The sequence below is a fragment of the Desmodus rotundus genome, chromosome 11 (assembly GCF_022682495.2).
Source record: "Desmodus rotundus isolate HL8 chromosome 11, HLdesRot8A.1, whole genome shotgun sequence".
NCBI classification, from domain to species: Eukaryota; Metazoa; Chordata; class Mammalia; order Chiroptera; family Phyllostomidae; genus Desmodus; species Desmodus rotundus.
Window position 1 is genome coordinate 91274068 of NC_071397.1, and position 13422 is coordinate 91287489.

Below are 13422 nucleotides of genomic sequence, written 5' to 3' on the forward strand. Positions count from 1 at the left end.
ATAAACTGACAAGAACATACAGTGCATGAACCTTGAGTCTGGATTTAAAAACAAACCAACACCTAAAAACGACATTCTTGACACAATTAGGGAATCTGAACATAGACTATGTATCGTGGGGTTACTGATAAGTTTCTTACGTCTGATTCATAGTATTGTGGTTCTATAGGGCACTTGCTCTTTAACAAATGCATGGTGAAATACTGGAAGGTGAAAATGTCATAATATTTTCAATTTACTTTCAAACTGTTCAACAGCAGAATGTTATTAACTGACAGATCTCTAAGGAAGGCATATGGATGTTCACGTTTCGTATTTGTATAAATGTATGAAATTTTTTATATTAAAAGTTGAGCAGAAAATTAAAACTTGTGCTCTTCCAAGGGCATCAATAGGTGAAAAAATAAGCCACAAAAAGAAAGACGTTTGCAACACCTAAGAGTCAAAATATCTACAATCTATATTAAAAGAAAAGAAAACCTAAGTCCTTAAAGAAATCTAGGACAACCACCTAACATAAAACGGGCAAAAGTCATGAAAAAATCTTTTCACAGAGAGTAATCAGGAATGAATAATATATATGAAAAGATGTTTAACCTTGTTAGCGTTGAGGACATGCAATTCAAACAATGACTTTTCCTCTCTAGCCAAAATGGACGACCGGGGACAGGATTCCCTTCCCCAGCTAAAAACCTGTACAGTATGTAGACAACAAAGGTTTTCAAACATTGGACAATAGCTAGTGCAAGACAGTGACTCCTGAAAGGAGGGAAAAGACAAGTGCTACCATCGCCCAAGCTTAGTGCATAGTTTCCTGGCTGTAGCCCTGGGATAAGGGCAGGAGTTCAAAAGGCCTGGGAGTCTCCAGGGGTAGAGAGTTTAGGAGCCAAGATCGAGTTTGTAGGGCACAGTACTGGAGAGAGACGGGAGCAACAGAGGAAGAGTTCCAGATGTACAGAGGGCTCCCCTGAGTCTTCGGCTGAATACTAGTCAGTTTGTACATGAGGGTACTCCCAAGGGTGGGAAAAAACCCACCAGGTGGGAACAGGTGGTACAGTTTGGGAGTCGGTACAGGGCTTAGAACAGTTTTCCTTCCCAATAGCCAGAGTGAAGAAATCTCGCGAGAGACCAGGCTTAGGAAAGCCTATTCACAAGGGTACCCTAAACAGTGGGCCAAATCAGCCCTAACTAGACTGTTCTAGTCCTACTTCATTGAGCTTAAAAGAAAGCTATGAAAGGATTGAACTGCTCCCAAGTAACTTGTTTAAACAAATATAAAAAAAATCCAGCATTCAACAAAATAAAATTCAAAAATTGCCAAGCATGCAAAGAAGGAAATTATAACCCAATAATGGGGGAGGGGGAAGGGGATTCAACCAACAGAGACCAGAAATGATGCAGATGACAGAATGGTCACTCAAGAACATTTAAACAGCTATTATAGATATACTCCAGATGTTAAAAAAAGAACACAAAAATGCATGAGCATGTTAAGGAAAGACATGGATGCTATAAAAGACCAAAATGAAACTTCTAAAGATTAAAAATATAACGGGATTAACAGATCAGATACTTCAGGAGAAATGATTAATGAACTTGATGACTTGACAATGGAAACTGTCCAATTTGACATACAAAGAGAAAAAAAGACTTAAAAAAAAACCCAGACTGCCAGATAATATAATGTGGTCTAACATACAAGTGGAGTCCCAGAGGGAAAGGAGGGAAGAGACAAAAAATAATTGAAGAAATAATAACCAAAATTTTCCTAAATTTGATGAAAACCATAAAACCACAGGTAAGTAGCCCCAGCAGAAAAAACATGAAAAAAACTACACCAAGCACACCATAATCAAATTGCTTAAAAATCAAAAACTTAAAAGCAGCCAGAGAAAAAGAACTCATTACATATAGAAGAACAAAGATAACAGTCTCCTTGCTGGAAACCACAATAACCTACCACTTAGCGTCCACTAGACTGGCAAAATCACGAAGTCTAAAATTAAGAAGTGTTAAGAGGTAATGTGAAACGAAGATAACACAGTGCAGGCAGAGTGTAAAGTGGTGTAGCCACTGCAGACTATGACTTGGCATTAGCTTATAAAATGAAGCTATCCGCACCACATGACCACGCAGTAGCACTCCTAGACGTACACTGTCCATAGCAGCATTGTTTGCAATAGCAAAACCAACCAACAAACCCCAAATGCCCATCCACAGAACACATAAACTGGGGTCTATTCATACAAGGACTGTCCAGAGTGTATCCAGCCATTTATTATGAAAAATAGAGACACTGATTGAAGAAGATACAAGAAACATTGTACATAGAGCAATGATGCCTCAGTCCGCTTCAAAGTAGGCACCTTGGGACCCATTGCCATCAGCTGCCCCATCCTATTTTCCTGAATCTCATTGACAGTCTGAAATCTCTTCCCTTTCAAAGGTGATTGTAGTTTGGGGAAAAGCCAGGAGTCATAGGGTGCCAAATCTGGGATGTAGTGGGGCTGAGTCAGCTGGGTGATGTGATGTTTCACCAAAAAACTCTGTGCGAGACATGATGCACGAGCAAGTGTGGTGTCGTGATAAAGCTGCCAATCACCAGCTGCCTACAGCTGCGGCCTTCTGAATCATCTGAATAGTTTCCATGGAGGAATGTTCAAGCTTAATGCAAAACTTGATGCAGATTTGTTGCTCTACTCTCAGTCATTTTGAATGCGACAGCCACACAGTACACATGCTCACTCAATGGTGTCTACCACTCCCACTGACTAGTACAGTGAAGTCGACATTGTTCATGCATGTGCATTCCAGTCCGCTCTCCTTGGCTGCCAGGTTACATCGATGTCAATGTTGCACAAACCATTCTTGTTATTATTAACAAAGGCTGGACTTTTTCCAGATAGACCCCATAAAACTATACGGCAATAAAAATGAGTGACTCAAAAAGTACTATACTAAGATGAATAAAGCAAGTCACAGAAGTGAGCATACATTATATCATTTATATAAACTCAAAAACATACAAAACTTACCATTTTGTTTAGGGATACATATGTTGTAAAACTGTAACAAGCAAGAGAATAACAAACACAAAATTCATGATAATTATTACTTGAGAAGGAGAGGGCACATAAGTGACCTCTAAAATGCAGGGAATATTCATTTCCTAAGCTGGTTGATGGGTACACAGATATGTATTATTTTTTATATCTTATATAAATGCTGTTTGTTTTTGTAGGTATGAAATACTTCTTTTTAAAAGGTGGAAGATGTGAAAGACTTGAAAAATGAAGACTACTATTTATATGTAACAACAGAATTAGAGTAAAAAAGTATACAAAGAAAACATTCAATTCTTTATTGTCTTTCTGTGCCCTACACAATCAGTATTAATATAAAAAGAAACATAATGAGAATGTGGGAAAAAAGCCAAGCAGAGTCTTTAACTGCTTTGACACCAATTCTGAACACATATTACCCTAAGTTAGATGAGCAAATATTTTAGCCACTCCTGTGTGACTCTTCCTTTTCATCTGTACTTAGATTTTTCTTTATCTTTGGATTTCTTGGGACTCCTGCTTCGGTCTCTCTTTTTACTCCTTTCTCTTCCATAGGGATCTGTTTGGTATTTGGATTTGTGACTATTACTGTGGCGGCCATCCCTTTCTCGAGATCGGCTGCGACTTCGGTTTTGAGGTCGGTCCTTCTTTTCGCTCTTTTGTTTTTCCCGACAGCTCTCTTCTTCTTCATAGTGACCAAACCCCATTTCTCTGTAGATGTCCTGTAGAAGTAACAGAAAATCACAAATAAATCATAAAATCACTACCAATTAATAAAACTTAGACAAGTCCACCACTAGCAAGTAGTTTTAATGGCTGAAATTTGAACACTACCACTAATGCCAGAAATCTCGGACTTTCAAAAGTAAAAATAATTCAGAAAAAGATTTTACCATTTTTTTCTTATCAATCTCATTGCTTTGTATCTACTATTTCAGCCGCACTGAAGGATCATATCCAAAAACAAGGAACTGAAACTGTCCAGCTGAAATTAGAACAGGTCTTCAGAGCAAAATTGTAATACCAAAAGTCCTGGTTATGTGCGGTTACCTTTCCACCTCCCTCCTCCAAATCCCCCCAAATGTGGGCCCATGATTGATGTGCAAAAAATTCCCCTAAGAAACCTATACAGATTTCCAGTCAAGATGGAGGTGTAGGTAAACATGTTTCACCTCCGCACAGAACTTCAGCAAAAATTACAACTAGACCTCAAAACAAGTATTGCCCAGATTTGTCAGAAAATCAATCTGAGTGGAAATCTGACAATCAAGGATGTAAACAAACCACATTCAACCAGACAGGTGCCTTTCCCACAACAGGCCACACTATTAAGACAGGGAGCCAAAACAGCTCTACCTAAACACAGAAACACACACAGGGAGGCTGCCAAGTGGAGGAGACAAAGAAATATTCCCAAATGAAAAACAGAACAAACCTGCAGGAAACAAACTAGATGAAATAGAGATAAGCAACCTATCAGATGCAGAGTTCAAAACACTAGTGATCGGGATGCTCGAAGAACTCATTGGGCACTGCACCAGCATCGAAAAGACCCAGGCAGCAATGAAGGCTGCATTAAGTGACATAAAGAAAAATCTACAGGGAACCAAAAAGGGAGAAAAAAAGCAGTCAATCAGAACAAGAAGAAAAAAGAATTTTAAAAAATGAAGATAAAATAAGAACACTCTGGGACATCTCCAAACATACCAACATCTGAATCACAGGGATGCCAGAAGAAGAGAAAGAGCAAGAAATTTAAAGCTTATTTGAAAAAATAATGAAGGAGAACTTCCCTAATTTGGTGAGGGAAATAGACATACAACTCCAGGAAGCACAGAGAGTCCCAAATAAGTTGGACCCAAAGAGAACCACACCAAGACACATCATAATTAAAATGCCAAAGGTTAAAGATAAGGAGAGAATCTTAAAAGCAGCAAGAAGAAGCAGAGTTACCTACAAAGGAGTTCCCGTAAGACTGTCAGCTGATTTCTCAAAAGATACTTTGCAGGCTAGAAGTTACTGGCAAGAAGTATTCAAAGTGATGAAAAGCAAGTACCTACAATCTAGATTACTCTATCCAGCAAAGTTATCATTTAGAACTGAAGGGCAGATAAAGCGCTTCCCAGACAAGGTAAAGCCAAAGGAGTTCATCAACACCAAGCCATTATTAAATGAAATGTTAAAGGGAACTATATAATACAAATAAGATCAAAACTATGAACATCAAAAGGGCAACAAATTCACAACTATCAACTGAATCTAAAAAAACAAGCTAAGCAAACAGAAGCAGAATCATAGATATGGAGATCATTTGGAGAGTTATCAGCTCAGAGGGGGAAGGTACAGGGATTAAGAAGTACAAAACAGACAGGGGGATATTAAGAACAGTACAGGAAACGGAGTAGCCAAAGAACTTATCTACATGACCCACGGACATGAATTAAGAGGGGGACTGCTGGAGAGAACGGGGTTACTGGGTGGAGGGCGGCAAAGGGGGAAAAATTGGGACAACTGTAACAGCATAATTGGTAAAATACATTTAAAAAAAACACTTAAATAAACCAACCAAGAAAAATACTTTATTAATTAGTTTATTAAAAAAAAAAAAAAGAACCCTATAAAGAAGACATCATTTAAGTAACAGAGCTGGAAGAGGTTCCAGACAAGTCAGTCTAAAAAGAAAACAAAATAGATGCTGCATTCTTCGGTCTGAGTGATTATTTTTTTAAACGTTTACTTTTATAAGAGCTCCTCTCCAAACCTTCAAAACAAAATTTTCTTTTTTAGACTAGGCTGTTTTTATCAAAATCATTATTTTTTTTAATGCTCACCCAAGGTCCTGCTTTTAAAATTGCTTTTAGAGAGGAAAGGGAAGAGAGAGAGAAAGACACATCGAAGTTGGAGAGAAATAGCGAATGGCTGCCTTCTCATATGTGCTCTGACTAGGGACTGAACCTGCAGCCTGCGTATGGCCCTAACCAGAAGTCAAGCCCGTGATCCTCGGTTTACAGCAGACGCTCCAACAGAGCCACACTGGCCAGGCAATCAAAATCATTATTTACACATGCCTTAAAAGTGGGTTAAGTACTAGAATGAATAATTCATTGCCTCAAAGATAATAAAGGGGGTACACTTCATTCCATTCTTAATATTACACAGCAGTAGTAATTTTCCCACACTGAAGAGGGATAATTATAACAATTCTATTTCTGCTTGTATTCTACTGCTAATTAAAATGAGTTATCTCAGCAGGTGGCTGAAATCTAAAAAGACCAGAGCCAATGTTCTTTCAAGAGATAGTTCGTAAAATCCAACTTTCTTAAAAGATTTCTCAGAGGAAAAGCAAAGTCCTAAGGCCTGCACTCCCAAGGGTCCCAACTCTATCACCACAGATACTATTATCGTAGACACAAACATCAAGGCTTAAAATCTAGAGGGACGGACACCATGGTTAAAGACTGCATTTTAAGAAAATGATTCACAATTATCCCACAGACCATGGAGAGACTGTCCATTATGCCTGGCGTGAAGACTGCAGTATGCGAACAGAGATCTAACGTGACCACTACAATGAGTGTTTATGGAACAGAACATTATAAACTGGGTCCTGATTTTCCACAGTCCCAAGAGTTCTTGTCATTCCGTAAGAGTCCCAGAGGTAGCAAAATGAATTGGTATTTGATTTAACTATTAATCAATTATTTTCTAGCAAAATATAACATCCTTAGATAAAATAATTTTTTGTGCTTCCTGTAACATATACAACATGTAGCCATGTGCAATTCTGTCTGTATACCTAATTTCTGAACTGGTTGAGACAATACTTTTAAAATAAAGAGATGGTTAGCTGATGTATATATAACTCTATAAAATCTCTAACACATTATTACATATATGGGCACCTAAATGCTTTGAGTGTTCAAAATGAGAGGTAGAAGGTAATGCAGTACTTAATTCTTTGAAAAAAATTAAGAAACCTGAAAATCTGAAATGAACTAAAGCCTTAAAACCTCTCCAACTTGGAGTAATTTCCAAGTTACGCAAGCTTTGAAGTCGGCAGCTCTGGGTTTCAATCGCTTTTGCCATTTAGGAGCTGCGCCAAACAAGAAATACTCGTGAAGTTAGATTTATCAGGGAAGGTTTCATAGAGGAGTTAGGACTTGCAAGGAGCCTCAAAGGATGAGAAGGTTAGGGTTTGGGTTTGGAGTGACGGTGAGAAGGCTAATCAAGCAGTGTAAGTGAAAGCTGAAAAGCAAGGAAGAATTAGCACTGTAGGCCTGAAGGAGAAAAGCTGGTGCCTGGGTGAAGCCATGTTGGAACACATTGTCCAAGTATGGGCTAGCACCGTGCTAAGTGCTTTTGGAATACACATCCTCATTCGAGGAATAAGAACCTGAGGCTTGCAATCTGCATACACTGAAAGTATTTAATTGATCAATAATTTGATTCATAAAATTGATACTGCATGATACAGAATAATGAAAAAAAAAACCCCATACCTGACTGAATCAAAATAAACATTAAAGTTCCAGCTCTCCCACTAAACTGTAATATAAAGGCCCACGGGCCTGTGAGGTCAAGCTCTTCATATCTAAGGTGAAGGAAATTAATTAGATGAGCTCTGAGTCCTTCCCAGTACAGACTTAAAAAAATTCTTACCATTTTACACATTTAAGACATAAGAAAGATGATTAAACTAACATGTGGCTTAAAAAGAAAAAAAAATACCATAAAATGGCCAATTTAAAGCAACCAATTTAACCTAGCCAATGATTTCAAGTAAGGCAGTCAAAAAAAAAGTCTAATCTAACTAAAAGCTATGCTTGCTCTGGTCTCTGGGATGAAATCTAAGACTTAGTTAAATCTAAATCACTAAAATAACATTAAGGGATTAAAATGACAGCAAAAATAGAGCCCAAGATTAGAAGAATACTAAACACCATGAAAACCACAGAGGAGAACCGACAACGAGCATGAACACATCTCAGCCAGACAACCCACAGCAGGTGCTCATTTCCTGTAACCCCAGTAAAACCCCAACCTCAACACAGAGAAACCACCTCTGGAATTAAGACATGGGGTGGAAAATTAAGTAAAGAAGTTTTCGAATTGAACAGTAAAGCTGTCACTTAATAAAAAACAAAGCTTGAAGAAGTAAGTTAAAACATTCTTAGGAAACTAGACTCACCAAACAAAATGCCAACTAACTGAAAAATCTGAGCTAGCCTCGAAAATTACCTAGTATTGAAAATTCACTTTAATGATTATATTTTTGAGACTGAAATCAAAAGGATAAAAATCAGAATAATAGAAAAAAAATTGGGGCTGACTGAAATCTTAAATATAGATGCCAGTTTACTGGAAAGAAAATAAGAGAAAATTGGTTTAGCTATATTATTAAATGAAAGTATAAAGTTTAAAAATTTGCTCTAACTCATGGATGCGGACAACAGATTGGTGGTTACCAGATGGGAAAGGGGGGCAAATGTATGGTGATGCATTGACGCTGGACTCAGATGGGGGGCTCACTGTAGTGTGCACAGATGTCAAATCATAATGTTGAACCTGAAACTTACATGTTATTAACCAATGTTACCTCAATAGAAAAAACCCATTTGCTTCAATACCTTTGAGGGCAGAAATAAAGTCAGATTATTATTTTGAATTTAACAATTCTGTAGTTGCCAACTACCTTAAAATTCTCGAAAAAATACTACCATTATTCCCCCAAAATATCATTTTATACTTTTTACTCTGTGCCAAACGAGGATATTTGCCACTGTAAAGTTTTGAGTAAGCCAACAATAGGATAAAAAAGATTTATAAAAAGGGGGAGAAGTAACAGACTCAAAATGTAGCCAGTCTTTTGATTTTCTTTAAACCTTTGATCTCAGACACACCAAGGTACGTCTCAGGCCCGGACTCACTGACGAGCCCGTGTACCTGCACAGGGTGGCAAGCTATAGCTAACGGACACACACATGGGCTGGGGGCGAGAGTTAGGGTTTTTAGTGGAAAACATTAATATTCTCAGAAATGTGATACAGCCACCATTAAAAAGAAGCTACGTTCATCATAGAGAGTACAGACATCAGGAGGAAGATGTTCCCACTAGATCGCGATGGACTGTTGTACTCTGGGGCAAATTATGTTAGATTAACAATAGGTTTTAAAAAAGAAAACGAACAAATATATCCCAGGTAAGAAGAGCAGCAGTAGAGTCATTAGGAGGTGAGTCTGAATTTAAATTGTGCCTCTGCTATCTATTAGCTGTGTAAACCGACAGGCAAGCTGCTTCACCTCCTTAGTTTTCATTTTCACTTCCTTTGTTGTGGAATGGGGACAACAGCATCCACCTCACCGCAAAGACTCTGAAGATGTTAGCTATTCCTGATCCTTGTGCAGACTACTTGAGGGACCGACAAAGGTATACCTTCAAAACTGACGCCAGGGCACGCGTGATGGCAGGCTCTAAAGAGCCAAAGGGCTGGCTCTTTAGAATATAAAGACCTGCTATAAAATATAGACTTGCTGAAAAATTTTTAAAGAAATCATAAACACGTAAAATAGTTAACTATGTGGGGGAAGGTGGAGAGGACAGGGACAGAAGCTCAGTTCTCTGCAGGTACCATTTTGTAGATTTTACTCTGGAACCATATAAATGATGTTTAAAAGTACAAAACAAAAAAATTTTAAAGCAATCCTTAAACATCAAAAAAGAAATTAAATAAAATATAAATCCAATTAACAAGTACTCCAACTGACTTAAAACACAGTAACTTACTGTCACAGTAAAAGGAGTAACAAAAGCCAGCATAGGAAATGACAGCACGCATTTTTCTCATTCAACCTGAACACCATGCCTGTGAAGTATTATCTCAGCTCCACAGAGGAGGAAACCGTGGCTCAGAAAGTGAACTTGTTGGGATCCCATCAATGACTAGCAGCGTGGAAATTTAAACCTAGCTTTTCTGACAGCACAGCCTTCCCTGTGCCCACCATACTGCATCTCTCTGTTTGTGTCTCCGCTCCACATCCTCACCATCTCGAGTTCCTTCTCAGCTTTGCCTGTCCACACCCTCCTCGCCCACCAGGGCCCCGCTCAGAAGTCCACGTGTGGTAAAATGAAAGCGATGAGCTGCAGTGTAACTGGCTCTGCACTCAGCTGACAGCCAACATGCAGGCTGGAAATGCTTTCTTCTCTTCACAATCAATTCTCTTCCAGGAATTTTACTATTATCATCTTTGAAAATGTATTCTTCAAAAAAGCTTTGGGGATTATCAAGTTAATTATGAGTGCTGTTTCTAATTCTTATACACAACCCAAAAGGGAATAATAAGTGTCCTGCAGGTCCTAAGCCCTCCCAAGCTAAGTGCTGTGCAGAACACTGGTGATAAACTGTAAGTGAGAAGAGCTGTTCTGGCATAACCACACGTGCCTTCAACGGGAACAAATGACTACTTGCTTCACAATGTGGAACCATATGCCGAGTTAATTCAAAGGCAATCTTTCATAATGGATGTATATTCTTGAAAATTGAAGTTCATTTCCCCACTGAAACCATTCTACGCTTCAGACTTAGAACATGCCCATCACTAAGAGGTAATTCACAAAGGGACAAAACATTTCTCTCTCCACAGCTGAGTCTGGACATTAGAAGTACCTGGTTAGTATTTTTGATTGCCAGGTAGTCCTCATCTTCTTTTCCTTCAGAGCAGTGACGAGTTTTCTTCTTGTGCTTCTTACTGGTGTGGGAGTGACTTGATTTGGGGTCTTCTGCCTGCTCATCCAGTATAAGGTCATATTTTGCACTGCAGCAGCTAGTTAAGGCAAATGTGAGAACTGACACCAGGAATCACCAAAACTTGAGAGTCTGGAGAGCAAAGGAGACCAAGACATTAAAGGTAACTTTTTAAAGGAAAAGCGTCTGACGAGCATAGCTTATTTCTAAAACAAAAGACTCATACATTTTCATTACACAGAAAAAAATGGGAAGAACCTTGCTTGTACACAGGCAGCTAACAACTGGTAAGTGGACAAAAAACATGGCGGGGGAAAAAAACCTATAAATCCACAAATGAAATATAAGAAGCTAAAAAATAAGGAAATAATGAAAAAACTTAAACTTAGAAAATGAGGCACATTTACCTAAAAAAAAAAATTAAGGTAATACAAACTCCAATGCCGAAAGCTATATAAAAGGTACGTTCCTGTGACTCTTCTTCTGAAGAGTAGGTTAGTTCAACCCTACAGAAGGAACTTAGCAATGCGCATCAATGGTTGCCATGCTTAGATTCAAGTAAGAATTTATTAAAAAATCAAGTTAAATGAAGGCTTACACAATAGGATTATTTTAAAAATTATTTTATTCTTGTTCAAGTCCAGTTGTCTGCATTTACCTCTGACCACCCCCCAACCCCCAGCCATCCCCACCTCCCTGCCCTGGTTCCATACCCCCTAGGGTTTTGTCCATGTGTCCTTTATAGTAGTTCCAGAAAACCCTTCCTCCCATTATCCCTCCCACTTCCCCTCTGATTACTGTCAGATTGTTTTTAATTTCAATGTCTCTGGTTCTATTTTGCTTGCTTGTTTCTTTTGTTGATTATGTTCCACTTAAAGGTGAGATCATTTAGTATTTGTCTTTCACCGCCTGACTTATTTCACTTAGCATAATGCTCTCCAGTTCCATCCATGTTGTTGCAAAGGGTAGGAGCTCGTTCTTTCTTTCTGCTGCATAGTATTCCATTGTGTAAATGTACCACAGGCTTTTTAAAAATATTTTATTTATTTACTTTTAGACAGAGGGGGAGGGAGGGAGAAAGAGAGGGAGAGAAACATCAATGTTTGGTTGCCTCTCACAGGCCCCACACCAGGGAACCCAGCCCACAACCCAGGCATGTGCCCTGACCGGGAATTGAACCGGCGACCACACCAGTCGGGGTTACCACCATTTTTGATCCACTCATTTACTGATGAGCACTTAGGTTGCTTCCAGCACTTGGCTATTGTAAATTGTGCTACTACGAACGTTGGGGTGCATAGGTTCTTTTGGATTGGATTATTTTTTATGTTAAACTGGGAACAAACAAAAAGCCTAGTTAATAAATATATAATTATATTGTAGTGCAACACGATATATTACTTTATAAAGGAAGTTATTAACAATGATAAATGAATGCTATGAAAAAACCTGGGAAGGCATTTATAAAAAATTAAAAGTGAAAAAACCTTAAAGCAAAAACCATATATACCATATGGTGACTATAACCTCAAAAAACTTTGTAAGAGATCAAGGCTTGGCAGGAACAAGGAGAAATAAGTATCAGTTGTCGAGATAGTAGAATGATGAGTAAGTTTTTAAAATTTTGCATAAAAGTTATAAAAATTGTGATTATGTTTTAATTCAGGGACAAATATTTTCTCTAATATAAACAAAACTAAACCATGTCTTCCAGTAAAGGGAAATCTAAAACTAATATAACCTCTGCTGACAATAATCTCAATTTCTAAAGCAGATTTTGGGGAAGACTAGAATAGTGGTTTTCAAAAGAAAGCTTATGAGGAAGCCCAACACGCAGGGTTCTTTTAGTGGCAAGGGGGACAGAGGAATCGCAGACACACTTCCCTCGGGGCCAGTTTCACATCTGGTTTCACACTTCCAGTCTCCACTTTCCTCAGGGATGACGCACCTCTACCTAAGATTAACCAGTAAACACTGCACCTTTTTGCTTTTCAAAAGATGGCTTAAGATGGCTTGTCAGCCTGTGCTACCCTATTATTACTGTATTATCTCTAACTTTTCTCCTTTATACTATGTCATCCTAGTCACACTGTCTCCAGAGTAGCTTCTGGATCTTCTCCTTTCTCAAACACAAATTCAATAGCCCTTGCCTGTGATTTCACCTTAGTATGTTGCATTTCACGTGCTTCTCTCTTTGTGCAAAAGGCTTTAAGAGAGGTGTTCCTCACCCTCGCTGGTGTGGCTCAGTGGATTGAGTGCTGGCCTGTGAACAAAAGGGTTGCTGGTCCAATTCCCAGTTAGGACACTTGCTTGGGTTGCGGGCCAGGTCCCCCAGTAGGGGGCCCACGAGAGGCACCCACACACATTGATGTTTCTCTCCCTTTCTTCCTCCCTTCCTCTCTCTCTAAAAATAAACAAAATCTTTAAAAAAAGAGAGAGAGGTGTTCCTCAAAATGCTGATAACAATCCATCAGTGGAGTGCAAAATCCATTTAGTGGGTCACAGCCAGCATTTCTCCAATAACATAGACTAGGAAATAAGACTGCATGGCATCAAAGAAGCATGTGGGTGCGTGTGAATGATCGTACTTGGGTTGTGCTGGGTCAAGACATAAACTG

At 38.7% G+C, this 13422-nt stretch overlaps 1 protein-coding gene across 1 annotated transcript in view; it reads right to left on the reverse strand.

Moving 5' to 3' along the window:
• Positions 1 to 558: 558 nt before the first annotated feature.
• The window catches only part of PPIL4 (peptidylprolyl isomerase like 4), a 30364-nt gene continuing 17500 nt past the window's right edge, over positions 559 to 13422 (reverse strand). The window contains exons 12-13 of the mRNA XM_024551953.3: positions 10727 to 10874; positions 559 to 3784 (exon numbers count right to left, since the gene is read on the reverse strand). Coding sequence (XP_024407721.2) covers positions 3533 to 3784; positions 10727 to 10874 — 400 coding nt within the window. The 3' untranslated portion in view covers positions 559 to 3532. The remainder of the gene's footprint in view (positions 3785 to 10726; positions 10875 to 13422) is intronic.